The 9,116-nt window shown below is 34.9% G+C and overlaps 1 protein-coding gene across 2 annotated transcripts; it reads right to left on the reverse strand.

Moving 5' to 3' along the window:
* Positions 1–2,025: 2,025 nt before the first annotated feature.
* LOC145046683 (homeobox-leucine zipper protein MERISTEM L1-like) lies at positions 2,026–8,709 on the reverse strand. Of its 2 annotated transcripts, none has more exons than XM_078994968.1 (12): positions 8,449–8,709; positions 6,535–6,786; positions 6,342–6,459; positions 5,652–5,840; positions 5,098–5,538; positions 4,897–4,998; positions 4,149–4,349; positions 3,856–4,030; positions 3,467–3,738; positions 3,208–3,303; positions 2,717–3,108; positions 2,026–2,372 (listed from the first exon to the last, which is right to left on the reverse strand). In XM_078994968.1, exons 2-11 carry the CDS (start codon positions 6,762–6,764, stop codon positions 2,740–2,742), a joined length of 2,193 nt encoding a protein of 730 aa, XP_078851094.1. In that variant the 5' UTR covers positions 6,765–6,786; positions 8,449–8,709; the 3' UTR covers positions 2,026–2,372; positions 2,717–2,739. The 2 variants fall into 2 exon arrangements, with proteins under 2 accessions (XP_078851094.1, XP_078851090.1); XM_078994964.1 differs by having other exon boundaries at positions 2,026–2,388; positions 8,449–8,708.
* Between the last annotated feature and the right edge of the window lie 407 nt (positions 8,710–9,116).

A 9,116-nucleotide genomic window follows, 5' to 3' on the forward strand; every position in this document is an offset into this window, starting at 1 on the left:
AAATATACATACATTATATGCATTCAAAATACATATATACATAAATATGCACATACAAATACACATCCACATCTACAAACACAAAATACACATCCACAAAATCAAAATTCCGGTGAAAACAGTGGTGGTGGTGGTGGTATACTTCGGTGAGGATGGTAGGGTGATCTCCAAATTCCGGCAACCATCACAAATGCTAGAAATTTAGTAAGGAGAAGAGAAAATGAAAAGAAATGAGAAAATGGAGAAGATTGGTGAAATTGCAAAGATTTTGGTGAAAATCCGATGAAGTCGACAATAGTGAGCAGGGAGAAGAAGGAAAGCACAGACGATCGAGAAAGAAAGTGAGGACGAAGAGGATTTTATTGTCGACGACCTTTAGCGGCGACACCTACTGATTAGCGGTGACAAACTGGAGGGAAAACAACGCAGGTTTTTCTATGTCGTCGGATCAACGCTAAAATCGACGTATGAGATTGAAATGACGTGGCTCGCCAGCATAAGCCTTTAGTGGCGATAGGTGCTCTTTAGCAGCGATACACCGGAGGAAAATGACACAGGATTTCCTATGTGCTCATAGTCGTTGGATCATCACTTAAATCAACGGATAGGGTTGAAATGTCACGGATCGCCAACATAAGCCTTTAGCGGCGACACACACTTTTAGCGGCGACAAAAAACGTGTTTTTTCTTTGTCGCCGCTAAAAGTGACCGTCGCCTCTATTGCCGATTATTCTTTTAGCGACAGTGACTCAATCAATTTGGCTAGTAATAAGTGACGACTTATTTAGCTCGTCCTTGAGAGTCAAATCATTGGGTTTCATGTTGGTGATCTTATTGTCACTATTGCATTTTAAGTAACTGTAAATAATATGTGAGCTAAAGGGCTTCATAATTTTTACTCTAATATATGTACGGGGTTGTACGTAGTGCACACATGTATAAGATCGAATTAGAATCCGGTTCGACGAGTAGTCGGGGGTCCAGGGGAAGTGGCCCTAGGTCCAGGGTTTCCAAAGGGGTAGCGCCCCTAGCGGGGTCCAAGGGATAGAGCCCCTAACTGGGGTCCCGCTAAACCTCAGCGGGCGGGGTCGAGGGGTAGCGCCCCAAAACCTCACTGAATTTTACATATGGGAATATAATGAAAAATTCAATTTCTTGAGGGTGATTATGGTAAAACTAACGAAACTCATTAGTTTTGGTAACCCTAAATCTTCATTAAATCCAAATTAACATTACTTGCTTCCAAAGCAAGTAATGATGGCTCAACCCTAATCTCGTTTAATATATAAACAGTTCTTCTTCTTCAAAAGAGTGTTATGATCTTAAGCTTTCGTTTTTCATCATATTTTCACAAAATCTTCTAGTATATTGGTTTATGATTTCTGTACCTGGAATCGTAAGTATCCACTTGAATTATCCTAAGCTGGATTTCTTGTAACCCAGGTTGGTATCCAGATCTCCACCACAAACTCTAATCTTTCCTACATTTCATCCTATGAATCTCCTATATTTGATAATGTTAGATGATAACTATATCAATAGGTACATTTTGCACTGCATATATGTATCTTATACAAACAAGTTGTATCTAAAGAATTTGTTTCAATCAATAAAGATTTTGTTTCGAAGTATGTCACTGTCTTTACGACCAACGAGCTTATAAGTCCATCAAATTTCAGTGGGTTATTTGGTCCATAATGGTCCATTCAATTCATGAAAATATAACAAACTTTTATCCCAAGATTAGCCGTTTCATTCCTTATCAAATTCAATATTATCAACACTACGTAAGATTGTAATATCAGTTTATGCAATCATATTTAATGCACCAACCCTTTATACAAACAGACAAGTGGATAAAAAAAAGTGTTCTTGGGTCACATTGACCAATATTTAGCCGCATTAAAAGGTAGTGGTTTTGAGAAAATTATATTTTGCCTTCTTACCTAACTGATCATACAAGTTTTTTTGCAACTCTTATTCAAAAAACACCCAAAATGATCATATTATCAGAAGAGAATAAGATGAGATGCAAGGAGGCAAAGTTGTTAGGAGCAATTAATTGCTACAAGACTACATTTCTAACACACCACACTTCAAACAAAGAACTCAAAAAACCCTAAATCTGAAGAGTTTTAACTAAAAATCACTCAATAAGGTTTTAGTTTACTCAATAATCTTCAGTAAACTAGGCAAAGTCAATACCCGAACCCATAACCTTCGATGAATGGCGAAAAACACATTCTTTTATGTTGTCACCAAACCCCAAAGGATTTTACTAGGTTCGTTCTTGACTTCTTTCGTCAGTTTCAAAGGATAAGAGTAAACATCGCCTACCTAAATCCTCCATCACCTCATCCATTACATCGACCCTGCAAATCACACAGACTAGAGCAAAGTGTCAGAAAAATAACATTTGCGACAAAGGTTGTCACTAAACTAAGAAAAAGTGTCGCTAACTATGACAACAAATGGTCGCTAAGGAGGTCACATCATATCTACTTACTACAAGCGTCGCACCTTAACAACCAACCTTTTTTAAGTATTTACGAGTGATGATACTCATAGACATAGCTTAATCCGATTTATGAAAACGTTTTTCTACTTGTGAGATGAATGAATCTTGTTTTACTTGAAGGGAGGTTTAAACAAATATCTTTTCCCTAACAATAACGACACTTTTCTTCATAAAACACAGTTTGCGACAGTTTCTTACCATTAAAAAAACGATGATGATGGTTACGGATTCTCCGGAGCCACTGCGTTTTTGATCCTTTCAACAGTGCACTTAATAAGACTATTAACCGTTGCAACTGAGCCCAATGATAATTTTGCAGTAGGAACCGAATCGACTAGAATCTGAAATGCAACTGTGAGTAAAGAACCCCCATCTCCAACCTCTGGAATTCTTCCTCCTTGATGTTTTCCAGGTCCATCAGGAAGTATAGCAAAACCAGATGGTAGTAACGCAACATAATCAGGGTCACCTCCACTTAGCACCACGTTCATTGCTGCAATGTCTACTGGAGCATAGATGACATACGAACCCGTTGAATCATTTGAACTCTCCTGAAGTATGAGCATGTTCCCCTGGCTTGAATTCGCACTCTACAATACAATATAAGTCAAACATGAGTAGCCTTCTTCATTAGAGATTACAAAATATCCAAACTATCTTACTACTTTTAATGAATTTTAAAAGCTTACATTGACTCGTAGAAGCGACACACAGTTGCCTGGATCTCGACCGTTGGCAATATGTGCCATTTCTTGAACCAATCCACCGTTTGAAAGGATGTCCCACTGCATATAATTTTAACAACTATTCAATGAATATCGACATTATGTTAACACTGATCGAAACGTTTTTTCTTACTGAAAATCGAATATTGTTTGTTAACATTATCATCACGTTTTAAACGTTTTTAGGTTTTTGTTTGATGGAAGACAAGATTATTTAATTTACCTCACTCCTCGAATTTTCATCACGAAGAAAATCAAAAACTCGTTTTGGTGGAACAGGGATCCAGAATGATGTAGCAGCACTTAGCACAATACCAGGAGGCCTACCCGGATCATCCACACTTTTTCGGGTCATAACACGAACATCATCCGCCCCACTTCCAGATAAAGTCGTCCACGTATGCGTAGTCGATGCTCCAACACCGCTACAAAAACTCAACACCATCCTCTCAGCCAACTTCAACATACTCTTTCTCCCTTCTAGTGTCGTTATAACTGTCCAATATTGTTATAGCCACAATCATGCATTGATAAAATAAAATACTTATTTCTACCATTTTAACGTAAAATCCTAGCTAGTTAACTAATTAATTCTATTTGTGTATTAATTACCTCCAACGTCTCCTGCTGGAATATTGTTAGCCATAGCACTTGCGAGACGTTCACATTGTCTATCGAGAGTTGAGACCCAACGTCTTGCCCCAAATGCTAGACCAGAGTTCACTACTAACCGATATATATCATGAACAGCTCTATCATCGACTTCTACGTGTTCAATCCATGTAACCTAGAATACCAAAGTGAAACATGAACCTTAATAGTAATTCGTATATATACTTAGATTGGTAATTCGTGTTTTTTTTTTTTTTTTTTGAATGATGAAAAGGTTAATAACGTGAACTAACCTTTGAGTACCCATTGGGGAGTTCTTGAATTAAACAACCGGATGGCCTTCTTCTAGATCTTGACATTGCAGAAGGGCGTAAGTTGTCCAAGGAAACATCGACTACAGCCCAGGTCCCATCGGCATGTTGTTTACAATACCTAACAAAATAGTACTCTCGGGTTGGAACGAGTGGCGATGGAACCTGATACTCAGCAGTCATCTGAAAAACATAAACGTTAGAATATCTGACTTCAAAATTTCTACAACAAATTAATTGAATCCATTAATTATTACATGTTATATAACACCCTAGATGTAACAATGTACATGTATTTTTACATTTATTGTATATAATTTTACATATTCTATAACTTACGAGATTATGATAGCGTACTAACTGAAAAACTAACAGATAGTAGAAAAGCGATAAAAAAATGATGTTCGGTATAACTAATGATAATTTAACTGAAATATATAAAATGACATAGATACACATTTGAAAGAATATGTTTCTTATAATTAATTAAGAAGTATGTTTGCAAATTATTAAAAAAATATATATTTTAAAAACTAGTATAAAAAGATTTTTAAAAAGCTAGAAGCTTATAAGAACTATCACGCGTAAGATTTTTAAAAAGCTAGCTGTCGCGCCTAAGTGTGAATAATTTTGTACATTCAACTTTCACTCTTCGCATGTTTATAGTTTGAAAGTTTAGTGCATAAGATTATATTTGTGTATAAAAATATAAAATTAAACTAGTAATTACCACTTGTAGTGCTCCATTGTAATTTCCAGCCACTCCAGTTGAAAGGACTTCAAGAGTCATAGCTCTTGAAACAATCCCAGAAAACACATTCGACCATTGATTCTGCAAAATCACGATATACGATTCAAGGTTTAAAATCATCTAAATTTTCAATTAGTCAATATTTTAATCTAAAAAGAGAGGGTTCTCCAATCTCCATACCACATCCATTAGAATTTCAACAAGATTGATATGATTCATGATGACAACAGCAGATTCTCTTGAAGCTTCAGATTTCAATCCCAACTGTTTGGGTCCAATGCCTCTAGGAAACGTCTGCGAGTAATCGTCTTCATTCAACGTTTCTGATGAGTTATCAGAGGTTGGAACCCACAATGGCTCACCAGATTGTGCCATTCTAACCAGCTCCTCCATGGCTGCAACCGCTAGTTCAATTATAACTGGCTTGTCCGCCTCACTGGGGCCTGAAACTGATCGGAGAAGGCTGCTGGTTCCAAACATGTCATCCACCATTACTGGTTGTGGACTAAAGCTTGCAATCGGTAGGTCAAGAGAGCGCGGTGGTCCATTTTGCGTTAGATTAGGGTAACTTAGCATTGGTTTCCCAACGTATTTTGCAGCAATTCCAGATATCCTATCAATCTGTGGAACGAAGAGGAACATGAAATATAGTTTCAGAAACCAGAGTTGTATCTAGGAAATTGAGAAATAGAATCGTGTTTAATTTTAGGGATTTGGGTTTTTAATTGATTTACTTCTTCACGGAGGCGAGCATTTTCGATTCTCAGATGTTGTTCATCGAATGACATCTCCCCGATGGCTGCCGGACCACCGCAGTTGGGACAGGTTGCATTGGTGAGGGCTTCTTTGTATCGTATGTTCTCCATTCGGAGCTTCTCATTCTCGTTCCTAAGGCTTGAGTTCTCATGGCGTTCATGTTGAGCCTAAATTAACAATACAAAAGGCAAAACTGAGCTGCTAGATATATATAAATTCACAATCCTTCAAATAGATATTAAATATACAGGACAATAGCAAATAGTATAAGTTATACGAAAACTGTCTATTCAATCGATCAGTCTATATTTTGAACATTTAAAAAAAAAAAAAAAAAGATACATACGAGTCTATGGTGTCAACTACAAAATAAAATCAGGATAATTTTTTTGAGGGTTAATAATTAACTTTTTACAAATTTGTATTTCCCCAAGTACGTGCTCATTTTATCAAATATTTTTGTAACATATTTACTGATCAGACAACAATTCATCTTGATATCACCTAATGGAAATGAAGAAATATCGTTGCATAGTTTTAGTTAGTTAATGCTTAATTGATATAGGTCCATGAGTACATTTCTCAACCTAGAAGAACGAGTAGTATATATTTGATGCACTACATCGAATTGCCTTTTACTAAAAATGTGTGTCATGTAATCAGAATACCTTCATTTGAGTTCTTTTGTTTTGGAACCAAAACTTGACTTGCAAAGGCTCTAAGGTTAACCTTCTTCCAAGTTCCTTCCTTTGTTTATCATCTGGATGTGGGCATTCTTTAAAAAACCTACATTCAAGAAGCTAAGATCAAATATTTGTAAAAACATGAATACAAAAATCAAGATATCTTTAATGAAGTTACGATTCCAATTCTTGGATTTGATGTTGAGTGTGACGATGGTAACGTTTCTTCTTGTTGGGACGTTGATTGGGATCTTGATCATCGCCTGAGGGAGCTTCCATGATATCAGTCCCGGATTTACTCTCATAGTCATCATCTCTAAGCATATCAAGCTGATTTTCTGGGGACTTGTGGCTCATATCCAGAAGATGATGATGGTGGTGACCCTCAAACATGTTAGGCTGAAACATTGTTCCTTAATTCCTCACGCTCCTATCATAAAAGGTTTTACTTTAAACTAATTAATTATTCAAACTTAATCAATAAATAAAATATTAAAGTAAAAATAATTTAATTTTGAATACAAGAAGTATAAAGATAAACGTTAACTTATAATAAAAATAAAAATAGTTATGTTTTTATTTTTTAATACGAGCTTGACATTCGAAGTCAAATAGTATGTACGATATGTTTAATGATTAAAAGAATTAATAATGAATAGACAAAGTATAATAACTACAATAAATACAAGAAAACGTGTTTAAAGTGATTGTAAAATAAATATTAATTATACTTTTTTAAAATATAAGTTTGACACCAAGAGAAAAACAACAAGGAAATAATGGGACTAATTTACCTTCCATATTGTTCATTGATAAAGTTTTTGATATTTATTGAAAGAACGTTATAAAGATCTCGATCGTCTTTTTAGCAACATTTTTATGATCACAAAAAAAAAACATGGTTACATAATCAAAAAAGGTATGTATAACAATTATATACCAATACATACAACCTCTAAGTTATAAAACTTAAAAATATAACAAATACACATTAATGATATAATTAATAGAAAACGAAAGGACTGCCAATTAATTTTGTCTTGTACATATTGATGGTTTTATTTTGATATAGTTATGAGACATAAACTTTTAAATTAAATATAATAAACTATGAAATCAGTGAAGGAAAACATAGGAAATTTGGGTTGGATTATCGAAATTTGTACACACAAAAGGCATAAATGAATTTAATGGAGGTCAACAAATCTATATCTTTTTTGAAAACAAAAGTCAACTTTAAAGTATAAAAAAGTTGATACCAGTCTACATTTCTACACAATAATTTTTTTTTTCAAACTTTTCTAGAATTTTTTTTTTTTTGATAGGAGTTAACGGAATTAAAAAGAATTTATTAGCCACCGCTTGATAGTTATGAAGATGAAAAAAATAAATAGAACAGTGCGGGTAGCCTTCTGCCTAACCAATGCTTATCCAGTTTCTTGAAACAAGCTTAGAATTGTGAAATGACACCAAAGATTACAATTCTTTCGCATGTTCTTATCCGATCTGGCTCTCGGTCAAAGCTTAAATTAATATTACATAAACGATCTTGATGACTCTGATATATATCGAAGATATAAAAGAATTTAGTTCAAGACTTCTTAAGTGTGTTTTGGTTGTAGGTTTGGAAAAAACTAAGTAAACCAAAGATTATTGCATACCTTATCATTAAGAAACTCATGGTTTTGCAATCTGAGGGGTTGAATAAAATCAAACATCAAATTTCTTGCTTTTATGTTTAAGAAAATATGAAATATCTTAGCATCAAGGTACATGTTTTCATACACATTCAGAAACCCTAGCACATCACTAACCCTTCTTTCTCTCTCTAATGAAAGAGAGTTTTCTGGTCGGATTTGCTGCTGGTTTCAATTTGGTGAAGGATACTCGATCAACGATTTAGTTTTAAGAGTGAAAAAACAATCTTTAAAAGTTTGCTGAATTTTTAACAAATTAAATAGACTTATTTTCCAATCCAACTAACCCAAATGAATATGTTGAAGATATCTTCAAAAGAATAAAAGCATCAAATTTCATCACTTTCATACCAAACGTAGCTAATGAACCGTAGAAAGGCGTTATGGTAACTTACTGGACTTCTGACTTGATTTTGCAGGTTTTTTAGAGACAAAGATCGAGTATTCGGGGAAAGGGTCAACTAGAAACCACTTTTAGGAGAGTAAAAGATTGGTTTTCAGGCTGGTTTCCATTGAAGCTACCTGTATTTTTCTTGTGATAAGAATTTAAGAAGAATAAGGAGAGAGAGAGAGAGAGAGAGAGAGAGAGAGAGAGAGAGAGAGAGGAAAGGAACAGGTGGGAGAATTGAAGAGATGGGAGGGGGAGATAGAGAGGAGTAAATGCAGTGTAAAGAGAGGATGCAAACGCATTTATGGAGAAAGAGAGAGAGACTTGTTGCAAGCTGGTGCTCATTGCATCTCTCTCTCACACACTACTGTGTATAAATGGTAAAATATCAGTCAAATGAAAAAAATTTCGTTTAATATCATAAACTTTTTACTAATGCTTATATAATTAATCTTTTTATCGATGTTTATGTGATTATAGTTTTACACAAGAAATAGGGTTTTATTAAAACTTTTACCTAACAAAAACCGTGGCCAGCGTCAAAATCTTCTTTCGAACACGTTTAGCCGTTGCCCGTAGTTCCGCCGTGCAACGGTAACACCAAAGTGAATATGTTACGTTTCAACTAACTACCTCTCTCTTTCTCTCGAGCTCTCTATATGCAGAACAAAAAAA

This window comes from Lactuca saligna, chromosome 1 (genome assembly GCF_052625555.1).
Source record: "Lactuca saligna cultivar CGN05327 chromosome 1, ASM5262555v1, whole genome shotgun sequence".
In the NCBI taxonomy this organism is placed as follows: Eukaryota; Viridiplantae; Streptophyta; class Magnoliopsida; order Asterales; family Asteraceae; genus Lactuca; species Lactuca saligna.

Bases quoted from the DNA above. Each gene is read 5' to 3' on its own strand.
- LOC145046683 (XM_078994968.1), bottom strand. From the start codon at position 6,764: ATGTTTCAGCCTAACATGTTTGAGGGTCACCACCATCATCATCTTCTG. The intron at 4,350-4,896 runs GTAATTACTAGT...TATGTTTTTCAG, and splicing joins ACAATGGAGCACTACAAGTG to ATGACTGCTGAGTATCAGGT. The intron at 3,109-3,207 runs GTAAGCTTTTAA...ATTGTATTGTAG, and splicing joins TGTCGCTTCTACGAGTCAAT to AGTGCGAATTCAAGCCAGGG.